The sequence below is a fragment of the Lampetra fluviatilis genome, chromosome 2 (genome assembly GCF_964198595.1).
Source record: "Lampetra fluviatilis chromosome 2, kcLamFluv1.1, whole genome shotgun sequence".
Classification (NCBI taxonomy): Eukaryota; Metazoa; Chordata; class Hyperoartia; order Petromyzontiformes; family Petromyzontidae; genus Lampetra; species Lampetra fluviatilis.
Window position 1 is genome coordinate 12,817,436 of NC_136276.1, and position 27,746 is coordinate 12,845,181.

Here is a 27,746-nt window from a genome sequence, read left to right on the forward strand (position 1 = left end):
CCATGAGACCTGTGGTTGACCTCGTGGCCTGCTCCTCCACCCACGACGCTCTAGATCAGGGGACCTGGTGGGCCGGGTCAACCAAGGGGGGAGCGAGGCGCCCAGAGTGCCGTAGTGGGCGTTCCCGTATCGTGCAGGAAGCGAACCGAAGCTTAGTTTGCTGCAGTGGCCTGTGGTTTCACGCGGCGTTATCTCATCGGTACCCCAAATATCTTGCAAAGAGACCCAGTTTCAAAGGCGTTCAGTCATGCCCTCTCAATGATCCCCTGAGGGGTCACATCTCAGCTCCATAGAGCAAGACAGGAAGTGCAAGAACCTTGGAAACATGGCGCTTCATTATTATGCTAAGATAGTTGCAATACCATTCACCGTGGTTGAGCAAATCCCCCAGTCTCGGTTGTTGCAAGACTTCTGGACAGAACCTCCGTTGATCTGGATAACGCTGCCAGGTGAAGTGAACCTATCCATGAACATCCTGGATTGTGGTTTTAGCCAGAGACCTGCAATCTCAACGGCTTCGTCTCCACACCCACAACCTCTAAAATCAGCACAAGGATGTCCAGCGACTCTGCGTAAACCACCACGCGAGAAGAGTCAAGGTCAGTGACCTTCACGTCGCCAATGTCGACCAGAATCTGCTACCCGACCAAGCGGCCAGTCCCAAACCATCATCGCAGAGCGTAGGGGCAACCACACACCCCTGCCGCCTCACACTTCACAGCAATCTCAGTTCCTAAATGCAGGCCAGCCAAGAGAGCAATCGTTTTTGTTGAAATTCAATGAAGTCGCATGATCTCCAAGGGTGTCTGCGAATGCACTGCAGAGTTCAGATCACCGTGGGTAGCCGCAAGCAGATTTTGCCAAATCCCCCAACAGCGCTCAACGAGGTAGAACGCGATGTGTTCGCACTCGGGCAACCGTTGAAGCCAGATAGCATATGGTCACGAAGGCACCAAGATGAAGATGTAAGAATGTGAGAGCATGAGACAGAGAGAGCAACAATCAGAGCGAACGTGAGGACGAGAGACAGACAGCGAGAGGGAGACATCGGTGTGCTGCAGTGCCGGATTATCCTAGTAGCAAAAGTAGCTACACATGTAGCTACGAGCCCAGCACTTTCAAAGGCCCCACGCTAAACGCTTTCAAGCTATCAATTCCGGTTCAGTGATTCTGCACTTGCTGTATTACTATACTGCTATACTGCCTTCAACTTTTATGAACGACTAGGTGTTTAAGGTTAGCGATTTTGTCGTATTATCTGGCTGTATAGCAGCATGAAAAAATGACTTTCCTAAACGTGTAAAAAAGTTGCGTTTTAATATTTACATGTGTGTGTTTTTTTTAATTAAGGCCTCTTTATAACATATGCTACAGACCCCGCACTAGCTTCATCGGGGCACTGGTGTGCTGGACAGACGCACGAGACGCAAGAGCAACGCACCCCTCTCCAGCACGGGCCCGAAGATCGCCGGGCCCTCAGTCATGGTGGTGCAGTTCCACCGCCGCCCGCGGAACTGGTGCTGGCACTCCTGGATGCCGAGACGGACGCCCTCGGCCACGCTCGGCATCAGCTCCTGGTAGTTCCTGCAGAAGCGCAGCTGCTTGGGCACGAGGCCCGGGATGGAGGCGCAGAGCACGGGCTGAGAGCCCAGCGACGCCCACTGAGGCCCGACCCCCAACGACCTGCGGGGAGTGCGGGGGGGGCGGGGGGGGAGACGGGGATAGTGGGTTTTAAACACCTGGGAGATAGGGACACGTGGGGTAGGGCCCAGCCGAGGACTTCACTTTACTTCAGCCCGTGCGCACGTTGATACAGCAAGCGTGCTTCCACCTGAAGACGGAAGCTTGTGTTGCCTCCAAAATGTCGTGATTTTTATTTTATTTTTATTTTTACTTTTATTAATTTGAAATTTTTTACCTACGTGACTTTATCGAAAAAACCTAAGAATATGGCTTCCACTTTGAAATGGCCCGCAAACCTCTCTCAGGCGATTGTTTAAGGCAGGCAACGTGGGGCGCCACGGTGGCGAGATGTTAACCACCTCGCCTGCTATACAGGAGGTCGTGGGTTCAATCCTGACGCCTGCTGCTTATTTGTAGTTTGTATCTTTTTGGATTTTTTTTCTGGGTCCTCCGGTTTTTTTTCCCCTCCACATTTAGAAACATGCGTTTAGAATCTTTGACTGCTATACATTTCCACGTGATGAGCCACTTCGTTGAGCTATCATTTGTGGTCAGGAGGCTTCTGAAAAATAGCTATACGCCTTAGTGGGCATTACTTGGTAAAATAGAAAATAGTAAATAGGAACTGCAAGGTATCCTAGCAGCACTAATCGGGTACTAGAGTGGAATCATTTTGTCCTGGCAACAGTAGTCATCCTGTGTTTATGGTTTAGCGTGCTCAGTCACTTGTGTCGCTGCATTCGTGGAGCTTTTTAACTGGTCGACACGCGCGTTCAGTTCGCTCTGCTGTGATCGCTGTGCCTTGCTGTGCCGTGCTGTGCCTGTGTTATGCATCGCCCTCAGCGTGTTTTGTGAGAGTGGGTGGGGGGGGCAGTCACAGGCATCGTATCAGCGCGGTAAAGGTGAACCCTAACTCGTTTTTGCGTTGGCGGATAACGCTAAGAATGTGCGCGCGCTAATGTGTGGCCTGCCGCACATGTATTTGAAAGTCCTATTCAGCCCTTGGTACGTAAAAGGTTCCCACAAACCCACCCCACCCCCCCCCCCGGGGTAATGAGACACGTGGGAAATGGGGACATCGGGAGAATATGGAGGACACCTTTGAGATGGAAAATTAATCTCACTCCCATCAATCAGTGACTTAATCTCGAAGCAGGTGACAGGCCACTCGGCAAGAGGCTCTCTTTACAGGTGAGTCCTGAGATCAGGGTCACACGTTCTGTTTCAAAAATGAACACCAAAAGTGAACCAATAAAGAGCGCCAAGTAACAAAATAAAAATGATTTTAGAGTTATCTAATATAATAGGCCAGACAGAAATCCCCGCAACATGCAGATGGAATGGAAGTACACACACGAAACACGTGTGTGTGTGTAACAAGAGGGCGTTGCATATGCGTACAGCTAACTACATGAACAGGTGAGATGCGTTAACATGTGGTAGCTCAACAATTGACGGTTTAACAGGTGAGATGCGTGAACATGTGATAGGTAAACAAGTGACAGTTGAACAGGTGAGGTGAGTGAACATGTGATAGGTAAACAAGTGACAGTTGAACAGGTGAGGTGAGTGAACATGTGATAGGTAAACAAGTGACAGTTGAACAGGTGAGGTGAGTGAACATGTGATAGGTAAACAAGTGACAGTTGAACAGGTGAGGTGAGTGAACATGTGATAGGTAAACAAGTGACAGTTGAACGGGTGAGGTGAGTGAACATGTGATAGGTAAACAATTGACAGTTGAACGGGTGAGGTGAGTGAACATGTGATAGGTAAACAAGTGACAGTTGAACGGGTGAGGTGAGTGAACATGTGATAGGTAAACAAGTGACAGTTGAACGGGTGAGGTGAGTGAACATGTGATAGGTAAACAAGTGGCAGTTGAACAGGTGAGAAATGGATCGGTGAACAGGCGACAAAGCATGGGTAGTCAGGTGAAGAGGTTATGGTGGGGAGCTGATCGCCGTTGTTCACACGTTCACATGGAGGGATGTTGGGGAGTGAGCCAGTGGACCGGCTTCACGAGTAGCCTCGCGAGAATGCGTAAACAGTGCCAGCAGCCAACGATCAAAGCGATGTCCATGGACCGTGAAGACCGATGGCTCTTCCTAATCGCCCATTGGTGTAGCCGAATAGGTGAATAGGTGACTAGTGAACTAATAACGAGTCACAGATGAACAAACGCACAGGTGGCAGATGAACGGCAGGACAAGTTGCGATCTCTCGCACCCGCACTGTCGATGTTAATCAAATGCATCGTTTGGGATACTTCGGGCTATCGCGGCCCGAAGTGGACATTGAACCACACAGAAGCGCAGCGGAAGTTGTCAGAACGCGAGCTCTTGGGCCCTCTAACATGCTACCAACGGAACGGTCCCGCTAGTTCCAGAAACGTCATGATATCCCAGATCATTTGCGACAATGTAGATGTTTGCCTCCCCCACCCCCCCGGTTTAAGACGTTTTGACCTCGATGATCGGACTCGTGACACGGGCTAGGGGTGCGGCTACCTGAGCAGTGGGTGGGGATAGCAGAGTAGGTGGGGACAACCCTAAAAAAAGATCGAGGATAATGGCGATGTGAGTAGCTGCCAGCACGCGATGCGATGTGCCCCGGTGGGAGCCTCCCAGACATGCGGTGGCTGTCTCTCTACTCTGTCGCCAGGCGTTTCAGGTTTTTCTTCTCGACGTGGACACTCACTGCACAAGACCTAAACACCTTTGAAATGTCAGGCTCATACGCGAGGGATGCCTTCCATAGCCTCAAGCGCCGGGAGCAGCCTAAGAATAACACGCCATTTAGTCTAGACCATCGTGGAATGTTCAAACTGATGCTACTGATTGTGATGTTCCCCGCCATAGGAATGTCGAATTTCCACCCCTGACTCAGGGCCGCCAGTGGAGATGAGCGTCACCCTGTATCTCGGTTGAGCAGGAAAACGACTTGACTTTGACTCTGGTTGATATTTCGTTTCATAATCTGCTACCTTCCTGTAAACATGTGACCAAATCACCCTGAATGCGCCCGATATCGAATGTTGGTAGCTGAGCAGGTATGGACCTGGTCAGTACTCAGACTGGGAGACTTCCTGACAATTCCAGGTGTTGTAGGATTGGGCTGTGAAGTTGGTCAAGAGATGGCGGTAGAGCGATGGATTCTTGAATCTATATGTACGGAGCGTTATGTGTTTTAATCTCAACACCTCAACACATTGCTCAACAACACTGTGACCTTGAAAGGAAATGTATATATAGGTGACGTTTCAGGCAATGGCCCTTCTTCGCAGTATATATGCGTGGTGAATTTTCTCCGGGTACTCCAGGTAACCCCTCACATGCACGCTCTCTCATTCACGGGATTGGCCAAACATCCCAACACATCACTGAAAAGATCTTCAGACTCGGCGAGACTTTCTCACACAGAGGCCATAATTAATATTATTAGCTTGTTAAAATTAAAACCTCACGATCAACTGGATCTAAAAATAAAGAGAGAGAGAGAGAGCGATAAAAAAAGACCCAGCGAGACAATGCCTTGAAGTCGTTGTAGTCGTCGTCGTCGTAGTATAACTATGAGCGTGGCAGTTGTTGCACACTTGGAGGTGCTGCCCGCCTGCCCTCGCTGTCCAACACGTTGCCCGGGGCGTGAGCGCACGCCGCGCACGTGACCTCTGCCTACGAGCAATCGTCTTGCAGAGAGCGCGAGCAAACAGCGTCGCCGCTGGTAGCCCCGAGCCACTGCTGGAAAAATGTCCACGTTTCCATGGCGGATGTCACGAGAACGTCCAGCTGATCACGTTGTACCAACAACGATATCCTGACATTGACGAGGCAGTGCTGTGCCCGAACTGCGGTCACGCGTAAACGATAGCGACACTTTTCGATTTAAAGCTTTCGTGACTGCAGGGATTCATCTTTTTGGTTCTTTCGGTGAAGTCACGTAGAAGGGAAATAATAAAATAATAAAAATAAAACATAATAAAATAATTCTCACGACATTTCCCTTCTACGTGACTTTACCGAAAGAACCAAGAAGATAGCGACACTGTGTGTATATTTATCTAAAGAGGCTGGTTCGCTGGTCGTTTGCGAATGCTCATTTTTGGTCCGTCGAGCTGGATGTGAACATTGCTCGCAGAGTTTAGTGCAGCCAAGTCAGCGAACGCACACACGCGCGTGGGTCAGATATCGCCAAAACAAAAACGAAACCCTCCACCGATGATAATGAAATGTTCGCCAATGTGTGCGACAGACCCGCCACGCAGCAGTGCAAGTGCACCTTTCGTGTGCAAGTTCATTGTCTTCAAACTTAATTTGGAGCTTTCGTGACTGCAGGAATTACTCTTTGGTTCTTTCGGTAAAGTCACGTATAAAGAGAAAATAATAAATTAAATACTAGCATACGACGTTTCGATTGCAACACAAGCAATCGTCATCAGGTATAAATGAAATAGAAACACAAATCTAGTATACTTAGAAATGTAATGTAATACAACAGAGAGTCGGATAACATAACAGTCAACACCCTACCTGGTTGATTACGTTCTTCCTGAGAATGCTAAATTTGAGAGAGAGATAAAACACAGAACCAGAGACATATAGACAGACATATAAGCAGACAGATATCACAGAGATACATAGAGAGAGGCACATACATATGCACACATTGTCTTCCAAACAAATAGGATGAGCGCAGGCCCGCGTCTGATCCCCGTGGACACCGACATACACCGAGTTGCCACGAGACACGGGCAACCAGGAGCTTGAACTCGGGGTGCCCGTCCAGGCAGCGTGTTCACCACAACGTCTGTTGAGTATGAACACTTCGGCTGTCGCGACCAATAACTGACTACGTTAACCCCTCTCTGGTCTTCGCACTTGGCAGCCTCGCAGTTAAGACATCACATTTACTCGATTCGAGAGCCAAACAGAAAGACTTCTTCTTCTCAAATCCGGCTATTCGCCTGATGAAGCTGGTTGCAATCACCGGCGAAACGTCGTGCTCGAATTGTTAATGATGTGGGTTTACTCTCCAACACACAAGCGGTGTGCGGAAGTAGTAACTTATTGGAACGTTCTGTTTACGCGATAAAACTTACTAATCGGCTGAGTCGGGTGGTTGCGGGTTTAACGACACGTTTCTATTTACGCGATTTAACCCTAAAAAAAACTTTATTATGGCTACAATCTATTACCACGAGTTGGCTGATAAATTCAGGCTGGATAAATATCGGAGCTCGAATTCTCTGGGGCAATTTCGCTCAACGGCCTCGCCGAAATTCCTTCCCTTTGTCAGCATTCTGGACGCGAAAATAAATCATTAAAAAAGCGGGTCCCAATCAACCAACACACGTTGTAGGCAGCGGAAAGATATAAATGTAACATTAAATTTTTTAAATGTAATTTTACATTTCACGGGTAATATTTAAATCTGTCAGCGACGCGGACTTGAGCTTTGCCTGACGAAGTGTTTCACGGAAAGAGCCTCAGATCTCACGCGACGCATGTACGATGTTGAACTTCTTTCGCACCGTACGTAGCCCACCGTGCTATTCGGGGACGCGATAACTGGATATCTCGAGCAAGCCATGGAAACGTCACTCTGCTCTGTTTCGAGAGACACCAATTGGACTCGAGTCGACCATAACTCGCTATCCCATGCTCTCGTGGGTGCTATCGGATGCTGGCATTCATAAGCCGATTGAAATACAGTCTATGTTAACTGCCACACAAGCGCAGTGATGAGAATTAATAGGAGAAACAAACTCAACGCATCCGTCCGTCAATAACCGTTGCCTTAAAAGAACAAAAATAGATAAAATAGGCGACGTGACGTTTCGGTCAATTACCCTTCTTCATAGCACGATTATATATTTTGTTATTTTAAGGCCACAGTGTTATTGACGAATGTGTTGATTTTTTTTGTCAATTGTGCTTGGGCACAACTGAGAATGACGGTAATACATAACTCTTTACGGGATGTACGGAATAATGTCATTATTTTATGTATTTATTTCATGATAATTCACTTAACGCTATACCAAGAATTGTGTAGAGAATACAAATCGATGAGCGCACGGCATCACATAGCCACCATTCTGCATGTGTGGTGCGCAACGCCGACGCGTAAAACGCGCAACGATACCGAGTCCGTGACCTCGCGTAATAAATGACAGGGTAATCATCATTATTATCATCATCATCATTATTATTAGAAGGTCTTTTTACTGTTGACTATGCGTATGTGTGTATTGTTGTCGGGAGTGGTGGCGCAGTGGTTAGCGCACTGCGCCAACGAACCTGGCAACCGACTTGGATTCCCGCTCACAGCCGACATCGGCGATGAATTATCTTGTAACCGGTCTCGGGTATCCCCTAGGTCGACTCAGCCTTTAATTATCATCCGGTGCGGTGTGTAAACATTAGCACTGGGGAGACAAAGGCAGCGGGGTGTAATGTTGGCCACTCACCGCCTCGTGTGGCCTGCGGGCCATGATCGGTGCTCGCTAACGACACTTGCCCCAACAGTCTGTGGAGGCTTCACGGGGGAGCATGATGTGTGTGTGTATATACGCGTATGCGTGTGTTACAAACACCGACGCAATTACCGGCGGTGTTGTTCCATATCCACGAAAAGTTGTAATGTATACTTTACTGTACATTTAAACAAGTTACGATTTTTTTTATGTTTTCAAACAATGTATTGACTATCGAATTCCTTCGAAAGATTACACGGTTATTATTATTATAATTGTAATCATCGATCGTTAATCCGTGGATTGGTTCACACACGTAGGTAACAGTGAAACGCCTATCGACTCATACTTGCACTCTATTAAACGCATGTGATTTTCACGTAATTAAATCATAATTGAGCATAAATATACTCCACGATTGCCTTCTATATTACAATTGAGCAGTGGCCGCTTGTCATCTGAATAGCATGACGTCAGTTGTAGGCGGTGTCTGCGCACGCGTACCATGCAAGCTTGCGCGCTGTATTAAATTGTATACTGTAGACAATATATATACAATTGCTGTAGAGACTAGCTGCAGACCGTATCGCGCTATTTCAATCTACTCGTGAAACACTTGAGCAGACCGCACAGGTGAATGCCATGAGCGAGATGAGTGCACGCGACGACGACGACGATGATGATGGGGATGACGAAATTGGAGAAATTGGAGATTATGCAGATGATGATGGGGATGATCTAGATAATGGAAATGACTATTTATAGGCGACATTAATCTAATGTGGTTTCTACCCACGGGCTAAGTTCAACATTAATCACCGGGTTATATAATCCACTGCGTTATGTGTCGTGCATGTCCACACACAACGACACGTAACATGCTTTGGTATGTGATAGTATCAACGATTATTACTTGGTTATATAATGTATCAATATCTATGCTGTATTAGTAAGATATGTATACAGTGCTGTTGGTTAGAGTTCGGATTTTAAGTATGTTGTTACTTATAGTGATAATTCATAATAAATAATTTACAATTGTATGGCGGATTTAATCCGTAGGTCCCAATCAGCCGTGCATGGAAAGCAGAAAATAAGCAGAACCAGCTGGGTAAACAGCCAGCACTGGCAGTAAAGGCCGGCTTAAAGAGGTGATTATTGGTAAGATATATACATTCGTATATGGCAGCAAACAGTATAGTAGATAATTAAAATAATATTTTACAGCCGATCAACTGCTGGGGGTCGGGATGGGGGGCTTGTTTGATCATACTTCACCACGCTGGGTGAGTGCGGGTTGGGCAGTTTCGTTGTGGCAGAACCGGTTCGTATATTCACTCACCACTAATGTTAGCCGTAGGCCAGAAATAGAATGTGTATATTCAAAACGCGCGTGCGCTCACACGCGCATGAACACATAATCAGTTAGACGGACGTGGAAGACGGGCACATCCACACTCCAACAACACAGGCAACATTTACACACGTAGCGAGTACACGCGCATACGATTCATTCGTACAGCGAACAAAAGTGATGCATTTAATTGGTCGATAATTCAAATGGTGCTCACATAATTCTCTATTTTTGGGCCACTTAAAAACATTGCAACCACGAAAGTTAATCCACTTTAGTACCGACAAATGAGACGCCTGGTCTGAGCCCGTGGACGAATACACTCACGTAACTAGACGAACGCACATACCAAACAAAGATCCCCCGTATAGCCTTAACAGACTGTTGGGGCAAGTGCTGTTAGCGAGCACCTATGAAGGCCGGCACGGCACACGATGGGGTGGGTGGCCAACACCACGCCCGGCCGCCTTTGTCTCCCCAGAGGCGATGTTTACTAAACTGCACCAGGTACTCGTTTGAGGCTGAGTCGACCTAGAGCAGACCCAGGACCGGTTCAAATAATTCTCACTGGTGTTGGCCGTGAGCAGAAATCAAACTCGGGTCGCCAGGTTCGTAGCGCAGTGCGCTAACCACTACACTACCGCTCCCCACACACACGTAACATACACACACACACACATATAAATAGAGATCGTAATGAGTTGTATTTAAATCGGGAAAACCTCACAGAGTCTCAACACTTTTTCAGCAGTATGTTGTCCTGGTGCTGTTACACAATAGGGCATCGCGCACCGTGCGCACGCTACCGACTCGCTGTAGCACGCGCTTGCCTTGAATGGAAGCCGGGCGCTACGATCCCTTCCCGATAGAACAACACAATCGCCTCGCCGCATCGTGCGCGGCGAGCGGTCGATAACCTTCGACGCTCGCTTCGACGCGGCCAATTTACCAGCAGCATCGCAGCGCGAGGCTTTGCGCTGCACCCGTGTGAAGGCGCGGGGTTGTTGTCCTCATCGAATGCATGCGCCGTTATCTCGGCGGTCCTCCGGTTTTTACTCCCACATTGACGGTGAAGCAACTCTTGGCACCCTCGTCGTCTCGATTCCCGAGGGATGTCTGGCCGTGACTTCGCCACGCCGCGTCAGGAGGGAGAGCCCAGGAAGGGTGCTGAATATATTATCGATTATATTATCGATTATATTATCGGCGCTTCGCCACCGATGTTCGCCGAGAGCGCGGAATGGAAATCAGGCTGGGCGGGTTCTTCAGCAATGCGCTCTCAACAACACTGCTCCACAATCCCCGCATGTCACTCGTAAATAGCATCAGCCGAGTGGTGCAGCACCCTCACGATTCTTGAGACTCAGGAGGGAGGCTCTCCTGGAGTTGCCCTAAATAGGCGGCATTTGTATCACCATTATAATAGTAATTGAGGCAGAATTTTACGCCCAAAACTTAGAGGGCTCAGCGCAAATAGTGGCCTGCACATGGAGAGTGATATAGCTACATAATCGTAAATCATGTCACTTCTGAATTCGTCGTGTTTAGTTACGCAATTATTGGCCACGGCTACCGTGACGAGCGACTCGATACATCACGAAGCACTTCGTCACTTGTTAATGCGCATATTCGTATTTTACACGCGTCTACAAACGTTGGCAAAATAGTTATTTGTCATTGCCATGTTCTCATGGTTCAGTTTAAGCAAAGACTAAGATCCCCCGTATAGATGTTAACACACTATTGGGGCGAGTGTTGTTAGCCAGCACCTATGAAGGCCGGAACGGGTACACGAGGGGGTGGGTGGCCAACACCACGCCCAGCCGCATTTGTCTCCCAAGTGGCGATGTTTACACATCGCACCAGGCACTCATTTGAGGTTGAGTCGACCTAGGCGGAGGCGCAGGACCGGTTCAGACAATCGTCACTTGTGTTAGCTGTGACCGCGAATCGAGCCCGGATCGCGGGGTTCAGTTTAAACACACAAACAGCTACTTTATCATGTGACATTCAACAGCAGACGTTGATCACAGGTTACCATAATCACGTGGATATCTCCTTCACCCTGGTTGCGCTAAATAGATCATGTCTTTGTTTTCATTATTTCACGTGGCTTCAAATGAGTTTGATGCTACCAATTCACATCTGGTGGACTCGGCTGAAACACATCATCATTATCACCACCACCACCACCATCATCCATCCCTCTTAGCGATTTGTGCCACTGTTGTGGCGATTAGGAGTAACATTCACACGTTTTCACGAAAAATCTGAGCAAAAGCAACATTCGTACAAAGGAACCACGTGATTCGGGCCCTAACCGTCGATAGCATCTTGTCACCAAATCAGCCGCAAATGCGTTCCATCTCGTCACATCTAGAAAGCCAAGCAGGCGATTGAACTTGTCCACCGCTTGGGATGGGTCATCGCCATGCACAACAGGTGTTGGAGGTTTCTCTCTACGCGATCAGCTGGGGGGCAGTGCAGCCAACCTCCGTCGTTGTCTTGAAGCGCACTACGCTCCAAGATCGATGCGACTCGCCTCTACCAACCTGCACTGACCATCATAGTTAAGGTCAATAGGGCATACTACCCGCATGGGCGTGGGGATGCCCTCATCCAGCAGCGAAATTCACGTAAGGCCGCGCGTTTGACACATTGCACACACGTCAGTGTCGCCACTGAAACGTTTTAATGAGATCGTGTCGGTACCGGAGCGAGGCACGGGGTCTCTATGTCATGCGGGATCGAGAGCTCTTGGGGGGTGGATGAGAAGAGGTTAAAGAGGTGGGGGGGGAGGTGGCACCCGAGACCGCCCCCCCCGCCAGGCACCCCCTAACCTCCAAGCCAGCCATGGCGCCAAGTGGTCATCTATCAATCCACCTCTCCCATTCATTCATGTCAACCACCCAGCCAGCCATCCACCCAGCCGACCGGCCAGCTATCCACCCATCTAAGCCGTCCACCCACCCACCCAGCCAGCCAACCATCCACCCCCACCTCCTATTCATCTACCCAGCCAGTCACCATCCATCCACTCACCCAGCCCAGACATACTCACAGTGAGAGTGGTTATCCTTTCCGTCAGCCGACGCCACCATCTCTCGCGCCCCGCGTCACCGCCACACTTCCACCATGCCGTTACGTCGCACGCGTCGCTCGCATGTGCTGTGGCCTTCCTCCCAATGGTACGCGTGGTACAGCCCGAATGGTGTATTCTCGGATAATTATAATTATCGATCATTATCAATGGAAATCTGTGGTGAGAGGCCGTGACCCGTTATCGGCATGTATCGATTACAAATCACGGTAGTTGCATCCCCGCCATAGGAATGTATCATTTCCATATCTGGCGTAAGCGATGACCATTTCAGCAGCAAGACTCTTCGGCTATCATTCCCGTGTCGGCGAAATATTTAGTTTTTATCAAAAGGAACACCATCCTAAAAAAAACCTGACGATGATTGCATTTGAGTTTGACGTTCGTACGTCAAATTCAAATGCAATCATACGAAACTCCAGATAGCCAGCTATGGGGCCAACAGCCGCTTTGGACAATATGCGTAGGCAGGCGTCTGCGTGGGTATATGAAGGGGTCGATAATAACAATGATGCACGGCCCATTTGTCAATCTACGCCGTGTCTGCCAATGAAGTTGTTTTGAGCGTGCATGGTGACCACGGTGGTTCGTGCGGGTTGTTGACGCGGGGCGTGGGGGCGAGGCTGTAAGAGCAGGAACCGGTTGGGGTGTCGAACTCAGGGGCGGGGTTCGCAGCGCGGTGTGCGAACCACCGCGGTGCACGTCGCAACCTTTCGACGAGCACGCGCTTGGCTTACGTACGGCGGAGAAAGAAGTTGCACATCACGTAGACGCACGTGCGTCGTGAATCGGCATCGTTGCGTGCGCTGTGGACTAGATCGCTTGACACAGCCGCGTCCTGAACACGACGTCGCGTCGGGGAGGGAAGCGAATGAGCGGGGTGTTCGATTACAAACGTGGGGCACCTTCCCCGGAAGGAACTTTCACGGACGATTGTATAATTCCGCACATCAGCTGCGTACGGAGGGCATCGGCGTCCTCATCATAAGCGGTCATGTTCAATCCACTGCTGGACGAAGGACTCCCCAAGCCGCCGCCAGGGACCTCCACGATGTGCCAACCCACGAGGACACCTGCACGCGAGCTGATTTCACCTCGTGAGCTGGGGGGGGGGGGGGGGTCACGTCTGCGCGGTCATGTGTGTGTGTGTGTGTGTTCGTACTAATGTCGACTTAAGTTATTTTTTACAGCCCTCACTTGTATCAGCGGAAGAAGTCATCACGGGCATCATCTAAGCCGATTGAGCCTTAATTTGGTCCCGTGGGTAAATATCAGCACTGCGGAGACAAAGGCGTTCGAGCGTGGTTCTGGCCACCCCAACTCGCGCGCTCCAATCCCGGCCTTAATAGGTGCTCGCTAACACCACTGCCCCCAACAGTTGTGCGTGGTTACGCGAGGGTTCAGTGCAGCTCGTCAATTCCCCGCGTGGACACTCTCCACGCGCACTCAAAGGCAGCGCGCAGGTGACGAGGTCCCTGCCGGCGACAGAACCAGCATTGATGTCGCGCACGTTTACATCAAGATACGCGTAATCGTCACCGCCAGCCATGGCCTATCCACTGCTGGATGAAGGACTCAACCGCGCCGCCGTCCCTCACGCGCCCGAGACGCCACAATCCATCCCACTCGTGCACGTTCACCGATCCACCGGTCGCTCCATCTCCGCGATGATCGTCCTCTCGGGCCAGCGCTCCGCTGCCTCTTTGGCTACCATGTCTACCATGTCTACCATGGCTACCAAGTCTACTATGTCTACCATGGCTACCAAGTCTACCATGTCTACCATGTCTACCATGGCTACCAAGTCTACCATGACTACCATGTCTACCATGGCTACCAAGTCTACTATGTCTACCATGGCTACCAAGTCTACCATGTCTACCATGTCTACCATGGCTACCAAGTCTACCATGTCTACCATGTCTACCATGGCTACCAAGTTTACCATGTCTACCATGTCTACCAAGTCTACTATGGCTACCATGGCTACCAAGTCTACCATGTCTACCATGTCTACCATGGCTACCAAGTCTACTATGTCTACCATGGCTACCAAGTCTACCATGGCTACCAAGTCTACTATGTCTACCATGGCTACCAAGTCTACCAAGTCTACCATGTCTACCATGTCCACCATGTCTACCAAGTCTACTATGTCTACCATGGCTACCAAGTCTACCATGGCTACCATGTCTACCATGGCTACCAAGTCTACTATGTCTATCATGGCTACCAAGTTTACCATGTCTACCATGGCTACCATGGCTACCATGTCTACTATGGCTACCATGTCCACCAAGTCTACCATGTCCACCAAGTCTACCATGGCTACCATGTCATTCACCAGCTGCATCGATTACCGGGGCGATCGTCGCCTTCGGAACGCGCGCATGCTCTTGCCCGCTTTACTTTTCTCCGCTGACTTGACTGACTGACGGCTCTGATCTGCGTTTGTCCGACGACACAAACGTATGCACGGAGCACATTGTTTTAGTTTTGTTTTATTTGTGATTTATTTTGATTTAGTTTTGTTTCTACGTGCGTGACTTTACCGAAAGAACCAATGAGAGTGTCTTTTGGTTGTTATTGTTTGACTTGCATCCCACTGGAATTTTTGCACACCGCGTTGAAATACGGCGTTTTTTTCTGGAAGACTGTTTTTTTCCTGGATTTTTCTGTTGCGCGTAGTCACTTTCAGATGTTTCTTGTTCGTGTTTTTGCTTGTTGCGGTTGCACCCGAGTCAGGAGCCGCATGGCTCACAGGGTCATCCCGAATAAATGAAACTGAAACATGCGGTCGGACGACGTCCGTCGATTCAGCAACTCGGCAATAAACCACCGCTTGGTCTCGCATATTTGTCGACGAGTGATTTACACATTCTCGGCGGCGTTTATCCAAACAGGCTACAACTTGCTGAAGAGGCCGGCTAACGTTGAAACCGGGGTTTAAGCTGCTTAGTCGAAACCCGGAGCATCTTGACTGCACTGGGAATCCCGACGAGGAAGGCTCGTAAGGCCGAGAAAGTCAACGACGCGACTGTGTCATCAGCGTCTCGGGCGGGGTGGCGCGCGCGACGGCGATCCCGTGGGGTTTGCGGATCACGCAAAGATCAGCGCGCCCTTCCACAATAAAAATGCATCTCTCGTCTATCGGTCTGTTGACTTCCAGACTCACATGACGCACGCATTACGTGGGCCACTGACCAAATAATGTGCGCGGATTTCGTCGCAATTTTTCTCTTCCCCTTCGTGTGTCCCCTGTCGCACTCGTTTTTGTCCCACGCGAAAACAAAAAAATACTCGATTATAAATGTTCAGCGGTCTCTGACGCTTACCTGGGTAAGTGAAACAGTATCATTAATACGTTTAATTACATAGGGACACACACACACACACTCGTAGAGGGATAGGTAATGCATTATAAATAGACAAGGATACGTTTCACCACGCAAAAAAAACGAAATACACATCGGCCTATCGGCCTTTTATGAGCCAATATTTCCCAGCATTAATTTACGCACGGAAACTCTCAAGGCCGGGTTCCACTTCCCTGAGTTCCATCAGCAGGGCTGCGTCCTCTCGTCAGAGCTAACCGAACGCTGCTGCTGCTGCTGCGTGTCGGTTTTGCGTGGCCGTCATCGGCGGTACGTTCAATGCGGCGCATCGACGCGGCGCGGGCATAGAAAGTGCGTCGCTTCTGATGTAATCGAAGCGCGCGTCTCTAAACCCTCCTCCTCCTCCTCACCCTCACCCCAGCGCCACAACAGCTTAAGGCAGACCACATGAAAGGCGCGCGGGTCTCAGTCGGAGTGCTGCGTGCGAACCAACACCCCCCCCCCCCCCCCGGGTCCACCTGGGTTCGATTCCCCTCGCTATGGCTAGTAGCATCCGTGCACACATTGTAACCAGATCTGTCATGTCTGGGACTTCCCTAGGTCGACTCCGCCTTAAATGAGTATACCTGCCGTGATGCGCAAACATCAGCACCGTGAGGGAGACAAAAGCGGCCAGGTTTTTGGGGTGGCAACATCGCTTCGCCCCCCCCCCCCCCTCGTTGTCGCTACTTCGGCCTTAATAGGCGCTCGCTCACAACACTTTGCCCCAATGTATTTACGTCTGTACGGGCGATTACTGCATTTATTCATTTGTTGTGTACAAACTTTAAATGCATTACAGGAATGAACAAATTGTTTGCCAACGTGATCTCACCGGAAACAGCACGGCCGCATTTGTCACAGCAAAGTTAAATCGTTCGACTGTGCCATAAACTTTACGAGCGATATTATTTTCATAATTGCACGTGAGTTAACCAACTTGAAATATTCCCACAAAGCTGCCCTCGTGCGGCCGGGCTAATTCGTATCATCATTTGACCGCATCTCAACGGATGAATATTTCTGGGGTTTTTTTTTAATCGTGAACGATTTGGCTGGCACCCTGTTGCCAACTTCTCGTGAACTGTGTCCTCTAGGCCCACGATCGCGTCTGACTCTTTGCCTACAACACGGGGAAACAGCGGTATATGCCTAACGGGCAACAACACCGCTGATGAGACTCAGAAAAAGTGAAACCAATCCAGGATTTGCCTTTTAAAACAAATAAATGTAGTCCAGAAGCCTCACATAATCTATGGACTTCAATTATCTGTTGTTGTTTTTTTCAGTATCAGTATGAACTTCCAGAGGCACGTAACTCCTGCACACGAGCTGACCGTTCCATCGCTCCGTGTGCTCGATGGACGAACACTTCTGTGGCATCTTCCCTTATTTTTTTTCAAAACGAATATTAAACCCCCCCCCCCCACCTCGTATCTACCCTGTCGATAAAAAGGCAACCCCCAGTCTGTAACCCAGTGTCGTTGGATGCAAGCGTTCGTGGATCTCTGCGAAACGTGTGTGAGACTGCGAGGGGGCCGGGAGGTGGTGGCCACGGCAGGTGGATGCATCGTGGGGGTTACTCTCCGGGCTCTTCGATTGCTTCACTCGCACGGCAGCAAAGCGCTCATTAAAATGGTGAATCGTATAAACAGACCTCTCTCTGTTCGTCTCTGCTATTTAAAAAGAAAACCAAAAAAGCACCTGGACAATGTTGGTGTGCAAAGGCAATATTATCCAACTACATTTGATGAAATTGCAAACTCTGGATCAGATGACTCAAAAAGCAAATGGACAATGTTGGTGTGCAAAGGCAATATTATCCAACTACATTTAATGAAATTGCAAACTCTGGATCAGATGACTCATTAAACGAGAATTGGTCAAACGTCTCAATGCATGGCCCTGCTGAGAGGTGTTTTGAGGCACATTAGGGCTAAATGACAGCCTCTTGTTTTGGTTGTTCACCCTCGGATGCCTACACTTCCCAGTTCTCTGTTTAGGAAGCCCCATACCACCACTAATGCCTATTTTCTCACGGAATCTGACTCAATGACCCCGTAATGCAAACATACAGGGTGGCTCAAAAGTCAGGACACATTAGGGTTATTATATTTATTTTAGGAAATCACAAAGGGTTATTTCATTTATTGTAACACATATTGAAACTGGCTCCAATTAACATAATACGTGCGTGAATTATCTTCTGAAATGAATGTAGCACTTTTTAAGTTTCCAGGTGTAATCTTTGAACATTCATTATGTTGTGTGGTCTCAATTAATTCAGGGTCCACGGTCGAGTTTTATAAACAACGGATTTGACGTGACCCCGCAGGGAGAAGAAAGTAGATAATCATCGTAATAATAATGATGAATCGATTGTTAGCTTGTAGATAATCATAGTAATAATAATTACGAATCGATTGTTAGCTTGTAGATAATCATAGTAATAATAATGATGAATCGATTGTTAGCTTGTTGATAATCAACGTAATAATAATAATGAATCGATTGTTAGCTGGTAGATAATCATAGTAATAATAATGATGAATCGATTGTTAGCTTGTTGATAATCATCGTAATAATAATGATGAATCGATTGTTAGCTTGTAGATAATCATTGTAATAATAATGATGAATCGATTGTTAGCTTGTAGATAATCATTGTAATAATAATGATGAATCGTTTGTTAGCTTGTAGATAATCATCGTAATAATAATGATGAATCGATTGTTAGCTTGTAGATAATCAAAGTAATAATAATGGTGAATCGAATGTTATCTGCTAGATAATCAGAGTAATAATAATGATGAATCGATTGTTAGGTTGTAGATAATCATTCTAATAATAATGATGAATCGATTGTTAAATGATAGATAATTAAAGTAATAATAATGGTGAATCGAATGTTAGCTGATAGATAATCATCGTAATACTAATGGTGAATCGAATGTTAGATGATAGATAATCAAAGTAATACTAATGGTGAATCGAATGTTATCTGGTAGATAATCATAGTAATAATACTGATGAATCGAATGTTAGCTGGTAGATAATCATAGTAACAATAATGATGAATCGAATGTTAGCTGAAATAATGAACTAATTGAATTGTTTAAAAGCCAGTGTTAAAATAAATGAAGTAACCACGCGTGCCCTGACTTTTGGACCACCCTATATAATGTCACAGGTCTTGCATGAAGCCGTGCAACAGCGCGTAGCACGGGTATCCCAATAACATCATCGTGCCAAGCCTCTGTCGTTCTCGCGTCCAAACGAACCCCTTCGTGCTGCACACGCGGGCGTAGAAGTCGTGGCGGCGCGTGAGCGACTCGCGCACTGCCGCGCAATCAACCCGGCAACCTGAGCTAAGATTCCCGGCCACGGCTAACATCAGTAGCGAGTGATGTCTGAATCGGTTCTCAGTCCCCCCCCCGTATCCTTCACCAACACGCGCTTACCAGCGTGATGAAGTATGCTGGTGGGGTGGTGGTGGGGTGGTTACCCCAATACTGACACGGCGTGTGGACGGAGACCTTAATCCAGCAGCAGATTGACACAGGGTCTACAATGAGTATCGATGAGTAGAGTGCAGGACTCACCACCAGAGCGGGTAGGCAGCGTGGCCTGGACGAACCATGGGCAGTGGCAGCAGCAGCAGTAGCAGTGGCGGCAGGAGCGCGCACACTTGACTGCGGCGGCAGCGAGCATCCATCTCTCTCCGCTCTCCCGGCACGGGAGGCCAGGTCACCTCGACTTCCGTGTCTCCAGCAAACTCGACTCTCTCCCTGCCGCGCGCGTCTCTCCCGCCCACCTTGCTCCGTCCCCACGGATCCCTCCTCGCTCGTTCCTCTCGCGCCGCTCCTCGACCAGCGCGCCTTGTTGTTGTTGTTGTTGTTTTCTTCTGCGTCTTGTCTTTACGCTTCGTTTTGACTCACGAGTTCGGCTCGCGGTTTGGAGAGACTCGAGGTCGAGGCAAGAAATCGAGAACTCAACAAACAGATTGTTCAAAGTTGAACCGAAAAGGGAAGGATAGGACGAGACGAGGTGGTGGGGGGGGGAGCGATCGTGCGTGCGGTTACACTCGCGGCGCGCTGTCACTGAGCCTACGCTAGCGGCGATAATTGCGTCAGGGCTGGGCTTAATGATGATGGGGAAGGCGCTCCTCGGTCTCCTCCCTGGACTCTCTCGCTCCTCTCACGTCTCTCGCCTCCGCCACACGCCAATGCCTCCTTGGAGTCACGTCTGTAGCAGCCAGCCAGCCAGCAGCAGCAGCCAGCCAGCCAGCAGCAGCAGCAGCAGTGATCGGGCCAGAAAAAAGCGCAACAGCTAGAAATATCCCGCAGTGCTGGTTCCCATGACGACTCCAACAAAGTCATAATTAGTCATCTCCTTTTCGGAGTTTCCGCCATAACAAAGGGGGGGGGGGGGGGTGGGGAGAGATCGGGGCGAGGCGAGGCGGTGTGAACGGGGCCCGGCCAGAGAGGATCTCCCATATAAATCGCCGCGCCGTGTTTACGCACAACAAAGCGCAGCGCCGAGTCTTAGCACTCCTCACTCGCTCGCGAGCCTTTCTCACCTCCCCGGCGCCGTGGACCTCACACCCCCCCCCCATCCCTCCCACCTCCCCCCCTACTCGTCCTCCCACCCCTCTCTGCACTGTGAGCACCCCCCCACCCTCCCCGTGTGCCTCCCCCCACCCCACTCTCTCTCGACTCCCTCCCCTCCTCAATCCGTCTTTCGCTGCCTTCCCTTCTCGCCTCCTTCTCAGCGGCGTCTCAAGTCGAGCACTCCAGCTGCGAAGGCTGCATGCATTAAAGCGCCGGGGCAGAATAGAGGAGGCGAGGGGAGGAGGGATTGGGGAGGATAGCCGGGTGGGGGAAGGGTGTTTGTAGGGCTGCCCACCTCGTGTCAAACGCTCCCAACACCGGACTGCTCCCCTCAACTAAGGCGGCGCCGCCGCCGATACCCGCGCCGGTGACGCTTGTGCCCGTGAGGCTGGAAGAGCCCTGGCTCATTTTTTTTTTTACGGCGTTGCGAAAGGAGCCCCCAAAAATAATGCGATGAGGTCAACGTCTCGCCCGTCTGTTTGTTATCCTCGAGTGCGAGCAGGTGATCACCACAGTGCTATAAATAGAGCTGTGCGCAAGTGCGCGACTCGCGCGCTGAGCGTGCGGAGAGCGAACCCGGCGAACCGAGTTCGACTCGTCGCTCGCGGGCAATGCCGGTGGCGCGTATCTGAACGCGGTCCTCCCCTGGGTCGATTCGGCCTCAAGTGAGTAGCTCGTTAAATGAGTATCGCACAACGAGCGAACAAAAATGGCCGGGGCGTGGTTCTTGCCGCAGCAATCCATTGTGCGCAATTCAGCACCTTCGTCGTTGCTCGCTGACAGCGCTTGCCACGATAGTCTGTGAAGTCCATGCGGCAGGTGTTTTTGTTCGTCTTCGTTGCACCACACCCTTGCACAAGGGCCATTGAACTGATTTTTGTGTTTAGTTTGTTGTCCGACCCCGCGCCATCCGATTAGCACGATTGGCTAGGTGCGGTGCGAAAGAAGTTCAATATACATTGAGACTCGACGAGGCTCTCCGTTTTACAGAGCCGGGCGGTGGTGGCTATGATGCACGTGGCCTGTAGCCCGGCACTGTGGAGGCAGCAGCGAGGTGTTGGTGGATCACCGCACAAATGTTGCTGAACTCCCTTCCTGTTGCTCACGACTCTGGCTTGCCACGGCAAGTCGGTACCGCAGAGCTGTGGACTGATATCGCTTGACCCCGTTCTGTATATGGGATAGAGTGTTGCTCCCTCGCATGCGTCGGGTTTCTCCGGGCGCTCCGGTTCCCTCATTGGGAACGCTGACTCACAGCCTGGCCGTTCGCCAGCTCGCCTCTGTGGTTGCTCGGTGGATGTGAGATGCGATTTGGTATGAACAATGACGAGGCTATATGAAACGAATCATTGTTTTTATTATGATCATCATAATTACATGGCAATATACTTCTTGTGAGAAAATAAACAAACAATCACCTGTTGCGTGTGTTTGTTACTGCATATTCTTGGTTCTTTCGGTAAAGTTACGTACATTGAAAAAATTATAAACATTTGAAAATAATAGCAAAAAATCCATGATTTTAACTTTATTTCATTTTATTATTGGTATTTTTTTTATTTTCTATCCACGTGACTTTACCGAAAGAACCAAGCATATAGATTTCTGCAGTCACGAAAGCTTTAAGTAAAAAATGTGTTACTCCACTTGCCCTCCCCTCCCCCCGTGTGTTTGAGAACGGTCCGCGGAAGATGCTGTCACAGAACTGCTTCTGAGGAGCACCTTCAATTGGCCCATTATTTACACTGTGGGGCGCACATTTATTTCACATGTACATCGTACGGCAGCAATCCACACGATAGTTGCTTAATTATAATGATCAGAGTTGGAATTTTCGCCAAATCTATGGAGACAACCACATTTATTTCGAGGCCCTTATTGTTGCGTAATAACTGTGAACTCATGCCTACTTGAGAACCCTGTTTTATTGATGGGCGGCTGCGACCCCGGAATCGAAGGTGCCAGCTCAGCGCTCTGACTCATTGAGATGCCCTACCCCGACTCAGCGTGATCACCCTTAATGACTTGAACGAGGGGCCGCGATATTGAGGCACCCCCTATACAATCCGTGCAAACAACACCTCGACAAACACGAACAGCTGCGAACCGCCACTGTTCCCGCGCCATCAGCGGACGCTTGCTTACGACGTATGGGTAACTATGACAGTTGTCACGGGAGTGGAGCGGTGGTTGCAGTGGAGGGTTGTTTTTGTCGCGTTGCGATATGAACCCAGCAACGTCAGTTCGATTTCCTCACCACGGCGAACATCAATAGTGAGTGATATCTCAACTGGTCCAGGACCCCATCACTCCACCTTCCCCCCACCACTTCACTGACGGACGTGGTGATGTGTGGTCAACCAACCCCCGATGACCGACACGGCATGGGCAACATCTAAATTGAGTAGTAGATTGAGCAAGGACCGGACATTGTTAATTTTGCAACATTCACAGCAAAGCGTGTCGCGATATTGAAAGCGATTGAATGAGCTTCACTGCTCAGAGTGAGTTCGATGGTTACTGGTCGGTAGTTGCATTAAGATGATGATTTGGCGTTGGGGCTGTCATGACGGCTTTTCGGTAGCTGGAATCTGCGCCTTGCTCACATCACGCATTGAGAGGGAGAGTTGTTGCAATTACATGTTGATTTCAAAAGCGTATACGCGCAACGACATTTCAACATGCCGCAAAACGCACGTGCTTTGTGGTACAGATGCGTGGTCATATCGGTGAATACGATGGTGATGGTATTAGTGGTTAGGGTGGTGGTCGTAATTATGAATAAGGTGGCAGTGCTTATCCCGATCCGCCTTCCATAATTGGTCTCTGTAGTTGAGCGAACTTGTTGCACGTGATTTGTATGTTGACTCATAGTTTGTATTGCGCCCAACTTTGCAGCCTGCTTCGTAATAAATGTTCCCCAAAACATATCCTGGAGTTAATATCCATCGATTGTTACAATGACAATGTCGTCAGCACATTTGGGGTGGTTAATACTCTGCACATTGATGTTGATGTCTCTTATTTCTCCAATGCAATGTTTAGAACCACGTAACTTTCGCTCGATGCGCGTGTTAAGCCTTGGTGGCTCCGCGCCTGACTTGTCTTCGGAAGTTTTGAAACTTCCTGTAATCTCAGTGTAGTCACGCAGAAAAAAAAATATTTTATTCTATTTTTGTTTCATTTATTTTTATTTTTTTATTTTCTATCTACGTGACATTACCGAAAGAACCAATGACATGAATTCCTGCAGTCACGAAAGTTTTAAGTCAAAATTTAATCTCAGTGCAGCTCGGCCAAGAGGACGATCACCGCGGAGATGGAGCGATGACATCAACTCATGCGCATCACGTAGATGGGTTGTGGCATTAACAGTTCCTGAACGATGTCGTCGGTGTTGCAGTGGATCAATCATAGGCCTTGACGATGGTGATATGGATGGTGATGATGATAATGGCGTTCGTAGTGTTGGTGATCATAACGATGTTGGTTATGACATTGGTGATGGCTATAGTTATGACAATAATGCGGATTGTGACACGGGTGATGATAATTATATGATGGTGTATGAGATGACGATGATGATAATGGCTGTGGCAATGATGATAAGGGTGATGATGATAATTACGATGGAGCATTTAATAATGATGATTAAGATTTAGGTGCTGATGATAATTACAGTGGCGCATGTGGAAGTTATGATGGTGAAAATGATGATAAGTGATGATGATAGTTATGGTGGGTCGTGCGATAGTGATGGTGATGATGGCGGTGATGGTATGGGAGCGGTGGTGCAACGATTAGCAAGTTGTGCTACGATCTCGGCGCCTCGACTTCTATTCTTGCTCACGGCCAACACCGGTGACGATTATCTAAATCGGTTCTGGGCATCCCCTAGGTCGACTCAGCCTCAAATTAGTAACCTGGTAAACATCGCCACTGGGGAGACAAAGGCGGTCGGGCGTCGGGCTTGCCACCCACCCCGTCGTGTACCGTCCAGCCCTTCATAGGTGCTCGCTGACAGCACTTGCCCCAACAGTCTGTGCAGGCTACACGGGGGATCTTTGTCTTTGGTGGTGGTGCCGGTGGCGTGGCTGCACTGCCACCTTGTGGACAGTCGCGGCACGAGTAGCTAGGTCCCCCCCGAGACGCACGTGGGGGCCGTCCATAAATGACGTCACGCACCTAGGGGGGGGGTCAGACATTTGGGGGGGGGGGGGGGTGAGAAATGTGACGTCATATCAAAATGCGCAACTTTAAATAAATATAGACAACACGTTCTACTTAATTAAATAGACTTTTTAATAAATGTTTTCTCCTACAACATCAGAATGCAGCGCCACATTAAATACGCACTACAATGACAATAGTTTAAAGTGATTTGAAGAATGTTTTACTTTTTGGGGGGGGGGGGCAGAGCTTTGTGATGTTATATTTGAGGGGGGGTCTGACTTTTTGTGACGCCGTGTGACGAAGGGTGGGGGGGGGGAAGTCAAACATCGTCCAAAATCGCGTGACGTCATTTATGGACGGCCCCTTGGTGCGCGTTCAGTGATTTTAATCGAAGAATCACTCGGGTCTGTAACGCTTCACGTACCCATGGTATCACGCGTACCATGGGCGATGTGTATTACACTGGTCAACAACAAAAACACATTTTTTTCTGGCCTGGACTTTTGCAGCTGTTTTAGACTAATTTCAGGGTGCTGATTCCAAATCTGATCTCAGATTTGCTCTATCACATCTCATTTTATGCTATCGGCATACCCCATTTTCATTGATTTTACCCGAAATTAACTCTGTCACTTATGATTGCAAGTTGTTGCGAGTCAGTGGCTGCTTTAGTGTTCAAATATGGTGCTGTATTTTTAGGATAGTGTGTTTATAATATCATTTCATGTAGATATCGACATTTATTTAATATTTTTCTTCTGCAGTTTTTATTGAAAATGCAATATTTGATATCTCAAAAACCTGATGTGATAGACAAAAACTGATGCCAGATTAACCAGTGTTATTGGTCGTCACAGGACTCAATGGTAACTTGCTGGACACAATTCGGAGCAAGTTGAATGCATCTTATGTTGAGCGGTCGGGTATTGCAGAGAGATGTATTTGAAGTCTCGGGGACAATGGTCAACTCGGCACATCATCCTTCGGGGTTGTGTAAAATGAGTAACACCACTTTGTTGGAGGTCAACAGTGCTTGTCCTCTGGTTGGACGCACCCCCGCCATAGGAACATGGAATTCCCACCAATGACCGCGAATGTGAGTACCGGTCCGTATTATAATAATAATGATAGTACTCGTTTGAGGACAGAGACCGTTGCACGTTTTGAAACATTCTGATCGGGGTGAGACGATTAATCGAATCAAGTTGACAACAGACGATGCATCACATCGCAAGTTGCGATGTATTATTTATTCCATCGGAGTTCACAATCTATTCTTGCAGTGGAGGATCACGTTCGCCCTGGCGCCACTAGAGGCCGCTATAATCAATGCAATCGGCGACGCTGGGTTGCGGCGGGGGTGACAGACGTTGATCGACCCAAATGTCGGTCATGGAGGGAATTTGACCATACTTCACCACGCTGGTCAGCGCGGTTGAGGGGAAGGGAAGCGGGGGGGGGCGAAGCACGCGGCTTCAGCTGCCACCACTCGCCGCCACTGTCAGCGGCGACCTGGAACTCCCCTCCCGTCCTTCCTCCCCTCCCTCCCTCCTCTCCTCCCCTCCTTCCTCCCGTCCCACCCTCCCTCCTCCTATCCTTCCTCCCCTCCCTCCCTCCCTCCCTCCTCACCCTCCCTCCCCTCCCTACCCTCCTCCCCCCTCCCCTCCTTTCCCCTCCCCTCCTCCCCTCCCTCCTCCCCCCTCCCACCCTCCCTGCGAGGGAGGAACACGGGAGCCGGGTGATGTTCGGCAGAGTCGCAGTGCCACAACCCACCGCTTCGCAATCATCTCCCAGCTCGCGGCGCTGCGGGTTCGCCCCCCCCGTAATGAAGTAAGAATGTCACACCGCTGGGTGCTGCTCACTCATTAGCGCGCTGAGATTGAGAGATTGAGGGGCTTCATGCGAAGGAGCGGAGTGGGTGACCCATCGCTCAAGTCACATTTTGACTGTCAGGCATGACAATCGAAACGTCTCACGAGACGTCTGGAACGCGGCGACCAACACGCAAAGCGCTTTCACCAGTTACACCGCATCCTCCGGATTGTAAGACGCACACCCCCCCCCCCCTACTGCCCCCCCTCTCTCTTGCCTTATGTTGTCAAGCAATCGTTGCGGGGTGCGTCTTAAAATCCGGTAGCTGTGTGCGTGAGACCATATTTGTGTCTCTTTATTGACACCGGAAAGGACATTTTGAATGCCTCTTACTTTCTGCAGTCTTATAACACAGGGAGAATAGGGTGGTTGTAATATTATTTAAATTTTGACTTAAAACTTTCGTGACTGCAGGAATTCATATTCTTGGTTCTTTCGGTAAAGTCACGGAGATAGAAAATAAAAAAAATATTTTTAATTTATTATTTTTATTTTATTTTTCTATCTACGTGACGTTACCGAAAGAACCAAGAATATAATATTATTTAAATTACCGGAATACGAATAATGAGTAGCCCCTTGTGAATCCTCTGCTGGGTGAAGGCCTCTCCGCTCCGTATGGATCATGGCGGGGTTTTTTGTTTTACCATTCTCCAACACGAACGTCAGTGCGGGTTGGTGAAGAGGCGGTGCGGTGTGCAAACATCGTCACTCGGGAGACAAAGGCGGCCGGGCGTGGTGCTGGCCACCCACCCACCCTGGTGTGCCTTGCCGGCCTTTGTAGGTGCTCGCTTTAGTTTGTTTCCTCCGCCCCCCGCCGCCACGGGGGGGGGGGGGGGGGGAAGGAAAGAAGGAAACAAAGTTGGCTACGTACGGCGCGAAAGAAGTTCAACATACATACTCACGGCACTTGCCCCAAAGGTCTGCTGAGGCTACCTACAGGGGGGGATCTTTGTGTTCGACTGCAGGGCAGAATCCGATACCACTCACCGCTGGTGCCATCCTTGGTCGCGCGTCGAACTCATGTGGTCGAGTTCAAAGGGCAGTGTGCTAACCACTGCGCCACTGGTGCCCCCCCCACGCCCCATGAACACGAGAGCATTT

At 49.2% G+C, this 27,746-nt stretch overlaps 1 protein-coding gene across 2 annotated transcripts in view; it reads right to left on the bottom strand.

The window, feature by feature from the left end:
• LOC144942960 (proto-oncogene Wnt-3-like) overlaps positions 1-20,255 on the bottom strand; it is a 40,734-nt gene extending 20,479 nt beyond the window's left edge. The window contains exons 1-2 of one of the 2 annotated variants that reach the window (XM_078870028.1): positions 19,590-20,255; positions 1,442-1,683 (exon numbers count right to left, since the gene is read on the bottom strand). In XM_078870028.1, coding sequence (XP_078726154.1) covers positions 1,442-1,683; positions 19,590-19,702 — 355 coding nt within the window. In that variant the 5' untranslated portion in view covers positions 19,703-20,255. Of the gene's footprint in view, positions 1-1,441; positions 1,684-19,448; positions 19,479-19,589 lie in introns of those variants that run through there. The other variant, XM_078870036.1, reaches the window with a different exon arrangement.
• Between the last annotated feature and the right edge of the window lie 7,491 nt (positions 20,256-27,746).